The sequence below is a fragment of the Setaria italica genome, chromosome VII (genome assembly GCF_000263155.2).
Source record: "Setaria italica strain Yugu1 chromosome VII, Setaria_italica_v2.0, whole genome shotgun sequence".
Taxonomy (NCBI): Eukaryota; Viridiplantae; Streptophyta; class Magnoliopsida; order Poales; family Poaceae; genus Setaria; species Setaria italica.
This window is the reverse complement of record NC_028456.1, coordinates 26,659,140-26,676,755: the sequence shown is the minus strand read 5'-3', so window position 1 is coordinate 26,676,755 and position 17,616 is coordinate 26,659,140. Positions and strand designations below refer to the sequence as shown.

General features: G+C 51.5%; 2 protein-coding genes across 2 annotated transcripts; both read right to left on the bottom strand.

Moving 5' to 3' along the window:
- Positions 1 to 123: 123 nt before the first annotated feature.
- LOC101769418 (protein TRIGALACTOSYLDIACYLGLYCEROL 1, chloroplastic) lies at positions 124 to 2,951 on the bottom strand. Its single transcript, XM_004976392.4, has 2 exons — positions 1,733 to 2,951; positions 124 to 467 (listed from the first exon to the last, which is right to left on the bottom strand). The coding sequence occupies exon 1, from the start codon at positions 2,874 to 2,876 to the stop codon at positions 1,854 to 1,856; it is 1,023 nt and encodes a 340-aa protein (XP_004976449.1). The 5' UTR covers positions 2,877 to 2,951; the 3' UTR covers positions 124 to 467; positions 1,733 to 1,853.
- Positions 2,952 to 12,397: 9,446 nt separating this feature from the next.
- LOC101769018 (zinc finger protein ZAT1) lies at positions 12,398 to 13,791 on the bottom strand. The gene has a single exon (XM_004976391.2). It carries the CDS (start codon positions 13,678 to 13,680, stop codon positions 12,721 to 12,723), a length of 960 nt encoding a protein of 319 aa, XP_004976448.1. The 5' UTR covers positions 13,681 to 13,791; the 3' UTR covers positions 12,398 to 12,720.
- Between the last annotated feature and the right edge of the window lie 3,825 nt (positions 13,792 to 17,616).

The following is a 17,616-nucleotide window of genomic DNA, read 5'->3' as shown; positions in this document are numbered from 1 at the left end:
TTCATTTTTAGCCCCTACTTCTCTAAACATGAGGCTTCTTATCTACTCTCTCCACCCGAAATTACTATTAGTTTTGACTTTTCTAAATTATGTATCTAGATATATTATATATCTAGGTGCATGTAAAAAACTATGCACGTAGAAAAGTTAAAATAAATATTGTGTGACGGAGGGAGTAGATTCTAACTCATACTTCCCAACGCGCTCGGTGCAGGGCACCCCGCTCCCTTTTTCTAATGAACGCACACCGACACCCGGCTCCCTCTTCTCTCACTCCCTCTCCCTCCTGGCCATGGCCGAACCTAGCTCCAGCACGACCCCCCCTACAAGCTCTCCCTCACTCCTAGGCAACGCCAAGGCACCGCGCACAATGACGCTGGTGATGCGAGAAGTCCGGGGCGACGCACTAGCCTCAGCAGTTGGTGGGATAAATGAGGTAGGACTGTAGTAGCTCTCAGCAAGGTCTCCTGCATGAGGTAGGGAGTTGAATATGAGCTTCTTTGATACCTCTCTTCAGTTATTTTCTTGTAAAAGTAAATCAGGTTATGGTTCTTCATGTTTGGTATTTGCTATAGTTGTGCAGAGAAAGTGAGAAAGTATTCAAAGCAAAGTCAAAGTTCGTGAACGTACTTGAACTCTATTATGTTGTTCAACAACGGGATAACAGCGTACGCTTGGCTGTGCCCATAATGATTATCTTTTGTTAATTATCAGATACTAAAGATTCTTATTACAAACTCAAGTCACGAGATAATTTGCATACTTCAAGATGTATCTGTATCAAATCGTGGCGAGCTACCTAGAAGTAATTCTGCTGCGAATAAACGTTTACAGATTTTTTTTATTTTTATTTTTGCAAGGAAGAGTAGAGCCTACATAACTTGCACAACAAACAAATTTAGAACCACTCATGACGAAATTCTCATGTGAAATTTAACCAAATAAATGAAGGTGAAAGGTCCAAAGTCCAATTCACCATTCCAGAGAGAGGCAGAGACATGTCCTGATGATGCAATGGGCAACATTGAAATTTGGTTTACCAAGGATTACAGAAGTTGTCACAGCTTCGATAATAACAGCACCAATCACCTGAACCCCTGAAGCATCAAGGATACCAATACTGTGCACGCACAGCCGGGGAATTCCAGCATTTAGTCACCCTCAAGAATAAACCATCTAGGATGTTGAAAATCATCTACTGCTACCATTATTTTGCTGAGCAAACTCATGTCTCACACATCCATTAATCTGGCTATTCATATTGGAACCTTGAGGCTCTGATGTTTGTTTCGATAAACAAGGTACAATGTATTTTCCAGAGTTGCTAACAAACAATTTAAGGTCTTCTCATCCATGGATGCCTAATGCTAAGGAGGCAAGATTATCTACACTGCTAGGAAAGCAAGATGCATAATAGGGGCATATGTGCTTTCCAGGCATATATGTTGCACTTGGTCAAGAATATTATTAAACTGTTGTTTTCTGAAAAAAGTAGATCTCCCAAGCAGTCTGTATTTACATAATTACATTGCTGCACTAAGCAGATTGTAACCAGATTTTCTTTATACTTATATTAGCATGAGTTATACTGGTTCGACCAATAGTTTTGTGAATAAGTTACACATGAATCACTGGCAAATAATTGAGCAGCAATTTAGCACAACAAAGGTATAACAGAACACAGTAAATGACTTCTCGTGGATACCAGGGGGGAAAAATTGATGCATGTCACCTGAAGAGTGGCTGATGTTGCAATGTCCGCCTATTTGAATCCGCTGCACCATTCTTGTTAATGTACAAGACTATGCTATGCTCCTACAAAGCAAAAAAAATTCCTCTGCGGTGACCCTGCCTCAACCCATTGCATACTTGAGTGAATCACCAGCACCCTGGAAGAACAGGCATGACAGAGCAAAGTCCGCAACGAAGATCCCAACAAGAGAAACAACCACCGCAGATGTTGTAGACTCGCCAACGCCCTTGGCTCCTCCATGGGTTGTGACACCCCAGGCACAGCTCACCACCGCGATAATGGCACCAAACACTTGAGATTTCAGCAAGGAGCTGATCAAGTCCCATGGCCGCAGAGCTCTGCGCGCCGACTCCAAAATGATGCTGACGCTGACGCCAAAGACGGAGTCGGCCAGGAATGCCGAGGAGGCGAGGCCGAGCGCGAAGCTGATCAGTGTCAGCACCGGGAGGGCAAGCACGCAGGCAAGGACGCGTGGGACGACGAGGTAGTCGACGGGGTGGGCGCCGAGGACGCGGAGGGTGTCGGTCTGCTCGGACACCTGCATGGTGCCGAGCTCGGCGGCGAATGCGGAGCCGACTCGGCCGGCGGCGACGACGGCCGTGACGACGGGAGAGAGCTCGCGCGCGAGCGCGAGGGCGAGGACACCGCCGACAGATCGGTGGAGGCCGAGGCGCGTGAACTCGCGCACGAACTGGATGGTGAAGGCCATGCCCACGAAGGCGGCGGTGAGGAGCGCGACCCCCGCGCTCCCCGGCCCCACGCGGCGGAGCTGCGCCAGGAGGTTACGGCGGTGGACGCGGCCCGTGAGGACGCGGTGGAAGACCTGGCCCGCGAGGAGCAGCGCCGAGAGCCCCCGCCAGATCGCGCGCGGCGGGGACCAATTCGCGAACAGGGAAGGCGGCGCCGCAGGCGCGGGCGAGGGGGCCAGAGGGGGCGGCGGCGGAGGGGAGTTGTTGCTGTTGCTGTTGCTGGCGGTGGTGGGCGTGAGGGAGAGGCGCGGAACGGGCAGGCGGCGGCGAGACTGGTGTAGGCGGAGGAAGACGGATTTGGGGCTGGATAGGTGGAGGAGCGGGTGCGTCGTGGCGGAGGTGGGGCGGAGGAGGAGCGCGGCGGCGGACGACATCGCGGCGGTGGTCGGAGATCGGCTCGGCGGTGGCTGAGTGGGGTGGGTGGGGAAAGAGATGGGGAATGGCGTGGTGGTGCGGACTGCGGAGGAGGGGGTTCTTGTCTCGTGGGCTTTTCGACCTCGAGAAAAGGCACTATGGCCCATGGGCTAAAAAAGATGTGCATGTTTGAAAATGTTCGTTCGATATTATGGGCTCAGAAGAGTTGGGTCGAGATGGTCGTCTTCTTCGCCGGTTTCTATGGGCATGGGCCATGTTCGGAAGCGTCCCTCAAATATCTCAATCCTATGCGTTGTTATTAAAAAACAATCGGAAACATGGGTTTCCATTAAACATTGGCTTCCCCTTAAAAAAACATTGGCTCGAGGTCTGTCACCGGAGACCAAATGGGTTACACATTCTGGTGCTTGGTCCATGAACACGTTTGAACCAGCAACACTCAACCCAACACCATAGGCAGCCAACACATACGGGCTTCTGTCCCAAACAGATGATTTGAGAATTGAGTGCTTCACCAAGGATGGATGCATCCGTCTCCACAGCAACATGAGTCTTCCCAGTACGTTGGACAGCTCTTTCGACACTACACGGCGCTGCTGTCGCTTCTGCATGCAGGGGGCTTGATAGCCATTGCAGGTTTCCAAATCCCAAAGCCGGCTCGTGCTTCAATTGTTCTGAACTTCTCATTTATGCTTGTGATAAAGCTCAGGCAACTCTGAACGTTCGAGTTCATCTGCATCTTAGAGATGTCTTTCTGTCACGAACTGTCTGACTGCACGTGTGTCTTGTGTTCCATCCTTGACGCGCAGCTTGGGCATTGCAGTTTGCACCTGTCTGCTTCCCTCCTGCCATTGCTTTTCCTCGCTTTTAATCCTAACAAACGATTTTGCATCAAAAAAAAAATCCTAACAAACGATTATTTGTCAAAAAAAATCCTAACAATTAACAAACGATGATCATTCAGAGCGCACCTGAAGCATTCAGGTACCGATGGTTAGTAATTGAAGGGAAGTGTGACTGAACCTCAAGCAATTGCAACCATGAGCGAATCCTGAATTCCTGACGAAAGGTGCTCATTCAGAGGGGAGCGAAAACATTCAGTACTCAACTATTGATGGCTAGCGGTTGCAATTGCAATTGCATCATCACCTGAAGCTTGCGTAGCATCAGGAGACGGGCCGTGCCGGCGGGGACGATGGAGATGGTGGGAAGCTGGCCGCCGCCGCGCCGTACCAGAGGGGGGCTAGCTCGGCCCTTCTACGACCTTGCGTTCCTGACAGCGCGTCCTCCTGGCTCCTGGACGAGCGGATCTTTCAGACCGGTATCCGGCGGTGGGAGGGAGACGAGGAGGGTTATCCCGCCGGTCATGGGGAGTGGACAGCCGGAGGAGAGTTGTCTCGGCGCGACTCGCCGCCGCCGTCGCCGGAAGGGAAGAGGGAGCGCGGTGGATCGCTGGCGTCAGTGGAAGCAAAGCAAAGCCAAAGCAGGTGTACAAAGGCATCCATGCTTCAGAATTCAGAGTGCTTATCCCTCTCTACTTAATGTCGTGTGTTTTCATGTGATTGTACGTAGATCTAGTGGGTGCCTCAACCTGATAGCTTGGGCTCTGGAAGTACACACCGTGTCTTCTCTACGACCTGAGCAGCTAGGTCGGTCACATCTAAGCTGGTGTACAACATGCGTTTATTTCTTTATGTGCCAGATGCCATTCTGGGTGGTGCTAAAAAACGGAGTTCGGAGTAAAAAGTTATGATAAAAATACGAAGAGTAGCGATATGGTGACCGGAAGGTCCGATGGTACTATCAGACTTTTATCATTCATCCGGTGCTTAAAAAGTGATTGAATGGTCTGAATTTTTTGAGAATCTTGTGTAGAATTTCATAAGCTTTCCAACAAGTACAATTTCATCAAAATCGGAGTTCGGAGTTGGAAGTTATAGCCGAAATACGAAGAGCATACGGTAGCACCACTTATTCCGATGCTAAAAAATGCATACCATCGGAATATCTGCTGTTGGAACGACGGCTCTTTGATACCTAAAGTGCACAAGTGATTATTCAAAGGCTTAGCACAAGCTTAGAAGAGTGATTAGTGCAAGGATAGGGCTGAAGAAGAGAGAGTGCAAGGTGTGCCTTCCTTGTGATCGGTTCAAGGAGTGAACCACAACTGTACAAATGTGTGCCGGCGCCTTGGAGGCTTGGTGGATCGCTAGCAAGTCTTCGACCCTCCGACTTGGTGTGGAGCGGCGTTGACGACCGTGTGTGGGGGACGTGGAGACCCCCTCCCTTCATGGATAAGCTCCTTAGTGGAATGACATTAAGGTGATCGGGAAACTTGACGTGAGCCTTAGTGGGCGAGCTTTCATGGCAAGTCAAGGGGTGTTCCGGAAGAGACTCGGTAATCGGGAAGTAATACTCTTTGTAAGTGCTTCAACAACGTGGACTAGTGGTGGCTTAGTGCCTACCGATACCACGGGATAAATCTTCGTGTCAAGAGTTTGCTTCCCCTCATCCTCACCTCTTACGTTTCCACATTTCATACTTGCAACTTGTATGCCTTTACTTTCTTAGTGTAGTATCTTGCTATGATTGGCTCTAGGTTGCAAAACTTGTTTTGGATGAGGGTTTCATAGTAGATCAACCATAATTGTACATCTTGATAGCATGATCGAGTTTAAGTTTGATGCAAAAGTAGTGGAAGCCATATGTTAAGGTTTTAAGTTGCCTAATTCACCTCCTCACCCTCTTAGGTTACGAGCACCGATTTCTTACAAAAGCATCATTCTTTTTTCTGCATGTCAAACACTATTTTGTGCCATGTTTCATCATTTGGAGGCCATTCTAGTCCAAGGAGTTGTCGGTAATAGAAGCATGACGTTGTGTCATGTGTGCTATGTCGTAAATTGCCGATATCTTTTTAGATTAAGGAAAGAGTTCAGGTGCCGATATCTACGTTTAACAGCATGTAGATCTCAGGTGCCCGGGCACGCAGGTGCCAAGCCGCCGCTTCCGCACTCCGCAGCCCTGCCCTGCCTAGCTACGAGCCGTCCACTTCGCGTACGGGCCGCAAGCACATGCAGCCGCGACCATAAGCTCGCGGGCGGCCGCCACCGAGATCTCACGGGCGTGACCGCGTGAGATCATCAGAGACGAGAAAACAAGGACTTCCCCTTGTCTCGCCTGCAGATCACTGCGTCCCCCGCATGATTCACCGCCTCTAATTGTCAGCAGCATTAGTGGTTAATGGTTAGCAGCCGGAGTTATAAAGACCTCGACGCGAATGGACTGCACTCAACAGCAGGCTTACCAAAAATTCGACACGCGAGTCCGTCCGTCTCTTTCACCACTGAAATCTCTCCGAAGTACTGTATGCTATTTCACTTTTGGCGTCAGTGAAAGCCAACCAAAGCAGGTGTGTACTGCATATCGCACTCGGAATTCAGAGAACCGCTCCTTGCTTTCATGCTTGTACCATTGTACGTAAGTTCAGCAGGTACACAACCCTCTTCCCTGTTCACACTTTGAAGAGTTTGTAACCCGGAACACTGGGCCGGTCTCACCTAGCTGGTGCACAGAAAAAGGATGGTCGGGGAACCGAGGCGGGTGAACGGAGTGGACTAGATGCACATGCGTCAGCTTCTTCACATGCCCCTCTTGATGCCAATTGCCAAGTACAGACACGCTGCAGTGAGATATGGCAAAGTACCAGTGCAGTAGTGCTCCAACATGGGGCTAGCAAAAGCTGGTCACCGAGTCAGTCCATGGCCTCATGTTGCAGGCTCGGGCGAAAGGGTGAACGGATGCTAATGGACAAGCAAAAACAAAACAAGCTGATTTTAAGGGGAATGATTCTCTCTGTCTTTCTCTCCCCCAGCTTCCTTTTTTCAGCTCTTCACGGAGATGCTTCCTGCCTCTGCACCCTGCAGCGCAGCGCTATGTTTGTTTACCCTGTGGTTTGTGGCAATGGTGCAGAGGCAAATCTCTTCTATTCATGTGAAGCTGTGAACCGAATGAGCAGATATATATGCTGTGCCATATTCCACCGTTTGGAGGCTTCTTTTATCCTCCTGCTGCCAAGAAGTTTTCACTGGCTACGTTACTCTTCTTTTTTTTTCCGGAAAAAAGGTTGTAACTTATATTAGAAGATAACTGAGTGCCCAGTACTGGTCACGTTACTTACTTAATTGTCTAATTTAGGTACGGCCCGTTTGATAGGGCTTATTTTAGCTTCAGCTTCACCTATTTTGCGCAAAACGAGATACTATGGTGTGTAACTGTTTTGTAATCCAAGGCTAAAATGAACTGGAAGCCGAGTGAAGCTACTGTTTTTAGCTTCACCGACTTTAACTTTACCGATGAAGCTGTTTTGGGAGAAATCCTCCCAAACGGGTCTTCGTTTTACTAGCTTTAACTTGCTTCCATCAATATAGTCCATATTATGCGGCACTGTACCAAAAGAATGAAGAAACTTTCAGTGTACCGAGAAATCGAGATGCTGCAGAAACCAGGTTGCATTTGTTGTGGCCCTATATTTCTAAAAAAAAGGGGGTAAGGTAACAGCCTCTTTACTGGTTGTCTGGTTCTGTAAAAAAAAAAATTAAAATCTCCATCTTGTTTCTTCATGACATGCATATATATATCTACCACTTCCCCAAACCCAAAGTACCAGATGTAGGCTAGGTCCTAGGCCACAGCCTTACCGGTCAGTACCAGCTTGAAGAAAAGAGGCATCCATGCTTCTTTTTCTTCCATCTTTCACCAACCTGCAATTGGTTGAAAGCATCATCGCCCTATTGATGTTTTCTCCCTTTTGTGCCAGAATCTGCTACCTCCTAACACTAGACAGTACTCCTAATTATTTACCTCGGTAAAATACCACCCTTTACAATGTAGTTTTGGGAAGCATGCAGCTGCTTTGTTGACTTCAATTCAGTTGCAGTTGAATTGTTTCTTACTTCTTGCTGTTTTTTTTAAAAAAAAAACCATACTTCTTACTGGTAAGAAGGAAAGCAAGTGAGCAGCAAGCATAGGGAGATCAGGAACAGCCAAGCGAAGGACAAAAGGGAAAAAAATGTTCCATTATTCTGATGCCATTATATGGAGCATATACATGATGCCTTACAAGCCAAGTTTCACTAGCCCCACAAATTGCCATTTACCTTGCACCCTTGTATTTTCTTTTCCACACAAAAGGTCCACAGCTGCAAATATTAATTCCTCCTTTTTCCCTTCAGGGTCTCTCTGACCGTGATGGGAATTAAAATTCGCCCCTGCTAGCTGATCATGAGGAAGGAGGGTGCAGGAACCGCGCTGGCTGCAGAAGCAAGCAAGCATCCGATCCTACCACCACCCGGAGCGCGCCATCGAGCCCTACTAACAGTAGCCCCCCAACAGTCCAGAGAGCCTGCATCACCAACTAAACTCTCGTGACCGGCACACTGATGATGCCGTGGCAGCACGCGTAAAACGAACGAACAAGAAAGTACGCAGTGTTTATCAGAACAAGAAAGGTAATTTCAGTGATATTGTTGACATGACGTGTGCAAGCGTCTCTTGACAAATCGGCAGCGGTTTTGCTTTTCCGAGTGTGTTATGTATCGCTGCTATGACACTGAAATTCTGAAAGAGATCGAGCTTCAGAAACACTGGAAATGTCCAGGCAAACACTAAAAAAAAAGCGTCATTTCTGTGGTAAATAACTCAATCCTTGCTCGCTCGATCGCTCCGTGTTAGGATTGACTCGGACGAGTGCAAACGCGGCCGGTAGACAAGGAGATGATCTGCAGGGAAAGCGGATGCCATGCCAAAGCCATTGCCGATGCCGAACTAATTGTGAGACAGCAAACGCATGACAGGGTACCATGCGCCCCCCTTCACTGCTCGGCATGCTCGCCCGTTTCGCGACGCGCGGGGTGCACCAGTGTGGCCACCTACCATGTGACATGTGAGCGAGCTCGCGATCTGTGCGCTGTTCTCCACGGAGAAGCCCCATCAATGTACTCACCCCGTGTACATGTGTGTGTGCACTGTGCAAACGCCTAAGCTGCCGCCATTGAACACACCTCGGCTTTTCAGAAGACAGGCCCATGATTGCCCATGCCGCCATGCAGTACAGTGCAGAGAGGTTGATGCTGCCTTTGTTGCTTGCCGAAGCTACGCTGTCTCAGAAGCAAAATTCCCGAGCAGTTAGTTAGTTGTTTACTAAATGTTATGGCATTGTGGCAAGCGAGTAGCCGAGAGTACCCATGGGCCATGGCCAGAGTAGCAAACAGTGCACGAGCAACGCCGCGCTGTGCCGCGCCGCACGAACGGAGAGGTGCGCGTCGTCGGTCCTCTGTCGTGTGCGAGGAGGGAAACGGAGAATTAAGCGCGGACGGATGGTGGTTAACCTACGCAAGGCGGCGGCAGCAGCAGCAGCACTGTGCCAAGAAAGTGTCCGAGCCACGAGCCTTCTCGCCGCGGTCGCGTTAAACCACCGTGTCGCCTCTCACGGCGATGACTACAAAGCTAGCAGTAGCGGTCGTTGCAACTAGCAGGTGAAAACGAGATCATACTAGGCCGTGGAACCTGCTACGTGCCTGCGTACGCGTACGCTGCTCCTCCAGCTAGCCGCCACAGGACAAAGGCGATCGGCACGGGTACCAGTAATTTTCTGCGGCAGCTGTGAGTAGAAGACCGTTCCAAAGCTAGCGACTAGCGAGCAGCGACCAGGAATTTCCTGCTGGGATGGGACGGCTGCGGCGTGAGGCTGGCTGGCTAGCTTCAGGTTCAGGCCCTTGCCGGCGGAGACGGACCCGGCCAGAAGAGTCTCTGCGACTCACGAAAGTCTCGCGTGCAGTGACCCCGACACCCGGGCAAAAGTTAAAGCCACCGGGGTCGATAGATGATGCCCGTTGCCGTGCCTCGCTGCAGCTTGCTTGCTCTTGCTCTGTATGTTCCTTGTCACTACTCGCTACCGAAGGCACACTTTCCCCGGTTGCTTCTTCTGGCCTCACCTCCCTGTAGTAGGCTCATGGAAATTGTTCTCGTAGGACTCTACCACTTTTGCTAAGATACAATGCACAAGAATTCCAAAAAAACGTACGCAGGGGAACAGGAGAATATAGGAGACCGAGATCCATCGAAAAGTTCACGCATCCATCTCGGCCGTCCATCCGTGATCTCGTGGGCCGCCGCCACGTGAGGCATTCTCCTAGTCCTAGCCGGCCGCCGCGGTCCGTCCCCACCCCACGCAGGCGGCTTTCCGCTGCAGCATGCTAGCGCCGCTACAGGCACGCGCGAGTGCACCCCAGAGCGGCCCGGCCGGGCGGCGGGGGCAAGGGAGGGCCCACGCGTCATACCCGGTTCCCTCCCAGCTGCCGTCAGCCGCGCCGTGGACCAACCGATTCGCCCGCGAGATCCGCCTCGGGCTCCGCGCCCTCTCCCAGGTATGGTAACAGTACAGGGCCCATTTAACTAAAGAAGAATAACCGCCCGATTAAGTAGGAGTACTACGCTTTAATCCTCTTGCTAATCCCCAACTCCAAGAGTCTCAAAAAAAAATCTCCCAAAAATATATATTGGGGACTCTTCTAAAATTTTCTTTCCCCAAAATATTATCATCCCATAGCAGATCTTCAAAAACTAAACTAGCGTCCCTAGTATTTCAAAACAGGCCACGTCATCACGATTTTGCGCTTAAAGTCCTTGGAAGAAAACCCACCTTGCACTTAATCCTCACTTTTCCAGATAACCCCCTCGCACGTTTTGTTTTCCTTGCAAAACAACCCCTCTCACCCTCTGTTTTTTGTTCGCATGGTCAAGACGGCGGCGCATGGGCTTGACCACCGGTTTCCTTGTCGGCGACAAGCTGGCCGACGATGAGACCATGCTGCTGAGCATCAGTGACGCGAGGTGCATCCATTTTGATGGTTCCCACGAGGGGTATTGTCCGAAGCCAGGCTGGCGGCGTGCGAGTTGAGGTAAGGGCTGAGCAGCAACGTTGGCAAGGGGATCTCCAATCCCCGGTGTAGGAAGCCACAACAGTGGGCGGTGAGTGGTTGAGGGGGTAGAGGAGAAAGTGTGTGAGCTTCCCGTGGCAATGATTGGGTTTTGGTGGCCGGAGTTGGGAGTATTTGGCTGGCATAGGAGCTCCAGGCGATGGGGACATGGCAAGCGATGAAGCTCGAATCCCCAGCAGGGAGGAGCTCGGCCGGGCCAATAAGCGGGTCGTGGAGGTTGAGCGCGAGGTGAGGAAGGTTCGGATGCGTTCTTGAGCTCGATCGCCAGAGGCTGACCGGATATGTGATTGCTGTGAAGCCAGAAGATACACCTTGCCGCCCACCACCGCCGCACAACTGGCGAGCGGTCAAAATGAGAGGAAATTCTCCGCAGGAAAGGGTCAATCGCGCTAGGAAAGGAGTGCCTCGGGGGCGATTGGGGGAGACGCCGCGTGGAAAAATGCGTCGCGAGGGAGTCGGGATTAGCGTCGTCGTATTTTTTCAGCGAGGAATGGGAGGGCTGTTGGAGCAGCAGTTTATCAATTTTCTTCCTAAATTTCGGGATGTTTCGAAGGGTCTTTTGGAGTTGCCCTGAAACAACCGACGTTACTGACTGACCACCACTGGCCTAGTGACCTGAGACCGGCCGATGCAAACCAAGCGTAGGAGAGAGAAGGGTCGATGGGCCGATGGCTTGAGAGAGACGGGTGCCATGTGGACGCGAGTGGTGGGCCATGCACATAACCACCTCCCGCCGAACGTGGAGAGCAGCTCCTGTAAAATCGAAAGCGTCTGACCGACTCGTCGGATAGATCGCATCTATCTATCCAACACAACCAACATCCTACATTCCTGCACAATACTCGTAGCTGCAGTACTATTACAATAGTAATACACAAGGTATTTATACACCCGTATAATGGTATTTATACGCATAATTCAAAACCGCATTCCGTTTCATTAGTTGATTGCCACGGACAATCTGTTGGGATACGCATCACGCTCGTGCCGGTGGGGCCCACGAAGTAGAGGGAGAGAAAGGAATGGGGAGCAAAATGGCTTGGGGGCACAGTACGCCACTGTTCCAGGCCTTTTTGCTGCTCCCGGCCGCAGGCGAGTGAAGGAAGGATGCATCGGCAGATGCAGCTGCAGGTGGGGCGAGAGGTGGCGGTGATGGGCGGCAGCAGCATCCAGCAGAAACACTACGGCCGAAGCAAAAGGAAGCGAGGCAGAGCAAGAGTTTCTGCAGCTGCATGTGGATGTAACTACGAAGGCCCAGGCCGATCGATCCTGCATTGGTATCGCCATTCCGATGCTGGTGTTTTTTGGCTACCGGCTAGTGACTGCGATTTGCCTTGGTGGCTTGCCAATGCCAAGCTCCCCCTGCTATGGACAGTTGGAGCGAGCACAGCTGGAGACTGCAACAGAAAGCAACAGTTCAGCTAGAGTTTTCCTGCCCTTTTCTTTTCTCTAGCTCCTTTTCGGGATATTTTTCTCGCTTGATGATTCCAGATGAGAATTCAAGAACTAGCTCAGCTCTGTTAGCTCTAGCTGCCCCAATCTACCATGGCTTGAATGAAACAAACAAAAAGACAGAAGGAAACGGAGGACTACGGTGATGGATATTGTAGCTGATTGAATCAATGCGAACAAATACTAGGAGAAAAGAACTACCCAAACCCAAGCAAAGATGTCTCCTCTCTCTTTTTTTATCAGTTTCTTTACCTTTCTTGCTGCTTCGTTAAGCAGTAACTCTTTCTTTCCCTCTGATCCTTCGCTCGAATCGTCGAATCGTCCCCGTTGGAATCAACCGAAAGGCGAGCGAGACAAAAGCGGCCGGCTTGCTTGCTTGCTCTGCTTGCTTTCAAGAACCCGCTGGCTTCGGCGAGAGGAAGGGATCTGACACGGCGGAGTGCTCCACGTCGTCGAAGGGCGCCGGTAGGTTCAGATCAATGAAGCCCAGGCTCTTCGTCGCGACCGAGAGGGGATCGGCGCCTGGTGCTGCGGCTGCTGCTGCGGCGGCGCCCGAGCAGAGGTGGGACCGCTTGTGGCCCCCCAGAGCTTGCCCGGACGGGAACAAGCGGAAGCAGTAGGGGCACTCGTGCGGCTGCGCCTTCGTCGGGTCCTCCTCCCCGCCGTCGCATTCCGGCAATGGCCGCAGGGGGGCGGGAGGCGGAGGGTTGCTGAGCGGGGGCGCGCAGCAGCCGCCTCTGCCGCCGCGCACGTTGCTGGCGCGGTGCCCCCCCAGGGCCTGGTACGATCGGAACACCTTCTTGCACGCGGGGCACTCGTACCGCGTCCGCTTCTGCGCCGCGGCGGCTGCGGCCGCGACCGCCGGGCGGCGGGCGTCGCCCTCGTCGTCGGAGTCGGCGCGGTAGTAGGAGTAGTACGACGGCGGCGGCGGCGCGGGCCAGGAGTCGCGCGAGAGCATCATGAGGGACAGCGCGACGTCCTCCACCGGGGTGTCCCCGTCGGAGACCGAGCTCACCGGCTCCGCGTCCCCCGATCCGTCGTGCGAGCGCTTGGCGTCCGGCGAGTAGTAGTCCGTCGTCTCGCTCTCGCGATCCGAGAAGTCGGACTCGGCGAGGCGGACGCGGCGCTTGGGCTTCTCCCGCAGAGCGTGCCCCTGGATGGGGCTGGGCTTCTTGGCGTCGGCGTCGTCTTCGACGCCGCCGCCGCCGCCGGCCGCGATGGAGGTCGAGGCCGAGGACGCCGAGGAGATCTGAGACTTGGCGGCGGCGATGGAGTGGGCGCGCATGTGGCCGGCGAGGGCGCGGGGGCTGGCGAAGCGGCGGGAGCAGAGCTTGCATGTGTTCTTGGCCATGGCGAGAGCTTGGAGAGCTTGATGAGGGAGAGAGCTCAGGAGAGCTAAAAATACGAGCTTTCGGAGGCGACGAGAGAGAGAGAGAGAGAGAGAACTGCCCCCCTGCCTCCGTGGGGGAGTTAGGATGTAGCGGAACTGCCAAGCTTCCCCCACATTTATTCCCTTTTCTTCTCCTCCAATATTTTTCTGTTTTGTGGGTGGCTCCTCGTATCCTAGATTATTGCATTTTTCAGACGATAACAATATTTTGGGGTAGCCGAAACATTAATTTTAGAGATTTAATTTTAAGAGGTACAGAGAAGAGATATGTAGTGGCACGCCATTAAAAAAGCAATATATGAAGTGACGCATCCAGGAAATTCTTCTCAAAATCCTTCTCTCCTCAGAAAAGATATCTAAAACAAACGTACAAATGTCGAGTAAATTGCACGAATTAATTGTTGCTCGTATGAAGGATGCGCAATGTATCCGGTGGTCCATTTCTTCCTTGTCTTGGGATTTGGATCCATTGCTTGCACAATGGTTAGTTTTGGCCAACAATTAAGTATTCATTTCCAACCATATACAGATAGTCAGATATACTAATTCTTACTCGTACACTCTACCACTTTGTGAAAACAGCTAGTAGTATGTGTGAATTTGAGGTGTCTATACTGTCAATGCAGGAATTATGAGCATTAGTGGGAGCCTTTAATTTTTGGGAGATGTCTGCACTCCATGGCTGTCAATTCCCTTAATTTGGAGTAGCTTAATATAGGCCTAGGTTTTTTCCATGTTAAGGGCATGTACAACCCACAGACAGTTTGTCGTCTGTATGATGATGTCACACCATATAAAGACACCTAAATAGACAGCGCGTACAACCCATTGTCTGTTTAGTTGTCTGTTAAGTTTTTAATGACCGCATGTAGCCACGATCAATCGTAAATAAGACTTGTGTATACTATTGTGTTGCTTGTTGAAAAAAAGTAAGATCAAGCATAAAAAAAGTAAGATCAAGCATAAATAAGATGATCGTAGTTACACTATCTTTTTGAAACATGAATATAAATGATATTTGAATATATTTATATTAATGTAATAGAACAAAATCTGAGAGTAAGCCTCTACGACGGCGTGCCCGACGTCCTGCATATGTACACAGCAGTTATTCTTCAGTCCATGTTCAGAGTTACATCATTTTAGACCTATCGAACATCTTCCACATTGTTCAGAATCCACAGCTGATGGGATGCCAAACTTACCATGTTGTACTGGACCTTTAGAACATCTATAAAGGTTGGAGGCAGGTTGGGGAATCTGGATTTCAGAAGCTGCACAAGAGTGTCGACTCTTTCGATGCGCACCGACATCTTGTCAAGTTCTGACGAACTATCCTTCATGAAGTTCCAGGAATGCCGTCCTGGGGACTTCTTGCTCTTTTCCTCTAAAATCCTTTGGTTCCATGCAAACACTGCACCCTCCAACCGGTTTATAGTCTCGAGCACACTATGCTCAGTTTTCAAACTGAGAGAAACAAAGATTTCCTCTATAGGAATATACTCCGTGGTTATAGCTTGATACAAATCTTCGCCCAAGCTAGCTCTCCCTGACTGCAAAGACCAAAAAAATATTTACAGTGTTATCAGAATCTCAATTCAACCACTGTTGAACCATTGTTGAACTACTAAAAGAGACTTCAGTCATATATCAGAAATCCAATGGGGTTTAAAGGTCAACCAAAATTTGCTATAGCCTACAAAATAGTCAATATCAGGACAGTCAGGGGAAGTTTATCTCACCAATCATCACAAATTAAGCATCAATATTGAAATTCCAAAACATACTACTTTTCCTGAACTTGCATACCAACAAAATCAGCAAGTGCTGCGGAAACCATCAAGCTTACAGCCAGTACAAGAGTGATGAACGGGGCCAGCGGGCCACTGAACGCCGGCGAGGCGCTGAAGTCGCTTCCGGCTTCGCTGAACATGAGGCTGTGCCCGTACGGTAGCGGCCTGTCCGGCAGCTCCGGTACGTCCATGTCCCCCTCCAGCATCCTCAACGTGTCGCCGATGGTCGGCCGGAGCGCCACCATCACGTGCGCGCACAAGATCCCCACGAGCACGAACTTCTCCATGACCCCGCTCCGGGGGCTCCCAAAGTCCGCCACGCGCGCGCATCTCGCCGTAATGCAGGTCCTTGTCCCTGTAGATGAAGTCCTCGAGTGCGCCGTTGGGCATGAAGTCGTAGACGAGGAACCTCTGCTTCCCTTCCTCGATGTCGTCGGTGGCGATGCAGCAGCCGCGGAGTGGCACCAGGTTCCGGTCCGGGTCCGAGTCCAGCATCTTCTTGACGGCGACCACGGACCCATCCGCCAGCACGCCGCGGTAGACGGCCCCGAACCCGCCGCAGCTGACGAGATTGCGCTCCGCGAAGCCATTGGTGGCCTTGGCGAGCTCTGCGAAGGTCAAGCCGGCCAGATCTACAGGTGCAAGCAGGTGGGGAGGCAGCACCTGCGGCAAATCGAGGAGCGATGACCCGGATCTGCAGGTGAGCGGAGATTCAAGCTGCCGCAGCTCCATTTCCCCGTCTCCGATCCATTTTTCCGCCACCGCTTTGTTCTTCAGTTGCATCGGTGGAGGATTTGGTGCAATCTCTGCTGTGAAACAGAGTGGGAAGCAGCCGATCTCTCCGCACCAAAGCGCGCTCGTCACAGCGGATCCACCAGCGCCGTCGTCGAGAGGAGACGATGCATACAACACACGTTTTACCGTTGGTTTCCTCTTGGAGCACGAGCGCTCGCCGTCGCCTCACGAGGCGACGAGGGCACCGTCTCCTCACCATACGAGGGTGTTTTGTGAAAAAGTGGCAGGACGCAGACGGCACTCGACAACCCGTTGTACGTGCCCTAAGCCACCATCCCACTCGGATCACGACTGGGAAGTGCGGTTGGCCGGTTGCCCCCCAGCTTTGCTTGACTTGCTCCGATCCAGCCGTGTGCTGGTGCGCCATACGTGCAGCGAGTTGAGTGAGAGAGAGAGAGACTGGGAGATCGATCAGCTGGAGAAGAAGAGTTCAGAGCAGGGGGATGGGGACAAGGAGTAGGTGCCAACAAATCAAAACAAGGTTGGGTTGGGCGATGAGAAGAGAACAAGAGGGCATGCATGGTAGTGGCCGACGGCGGTGGAGTGTAGCTTGGGCGAGCGATTAGGGATTCAGGATTAGTACGCGTCAAATTAAGCCGATGGGATCGGATCTAGCTGTGATGGCTGGCACACAAGCGTCGCTCGCGCTGCAGCAGCATCCTCTGTTTTTACGCCTTTTTTCCGATTAGTTTATATGACCCGCCGGGCGGTTGCGAGATTGTGGGAATCAAAGATCACGGTGGTTTTTCTTTTGGCAACGCTTGATTAGTTGCTCCGATCAGTGGTAGCTTACTCCCAAAGGCAGGCATGTCATTATCCCATCCCCGTAATTTCTCTCCATCCCGGCTGCTGAAATTACTCCCCAATTTACTTGCACCGATTTCCATCCATTTTTACCACCCAAGCAAGGCACGGTGCTACTTGTTTCCTTCCTGTGAAATCCTTTTCTTTTGAAAAAAAAACAAGCCCGGGATGAGAGAGGGTAGCAAGCGAGCGAGCAAAGCATGGGCTCAGCGTGCCGCCGCCTGGCTGGGGCGACGTGGAACGGAAGCGCCTTTTGCGCGCCTGCGACGGAGGGCGGGCCCTTTTCCGATTCCAACCAACCAACCGCTTTGAGAGATTTTCCTGGCATTAGGTGCGCGCCGGTTCGCATGATTACCCCACTAAACACCTACCCTTCCAAAGTTAACCGCCCCGGCAGCGTTCCTGCTCAAGCGTCGCGGGAGCAGCAGCATGCTATAGCATCCTCATCAAGTCATCATCATCATGCGATGCGCGCGACTGTGCTGAGAGCCTGTGACTGTGGGCG

Bases quoted from the DNA above. Each gene is read 5' to 3' on its own strand.
- LOC101769418 (XM_004976392.4), bottom strand. From the start codon at position 2,876: ATGTCGTCCGCCGCCGCGCTCCTCCTCCGCCCCACCTCCGCCACGACG.
- LOC101769018 (XM_004976391.2), bottom strand. From the start codon at position 13,680: ATGGCCAAGAACACATGCAAGCTCTGCTCCCGCCGCTTCGCCAGCCCC.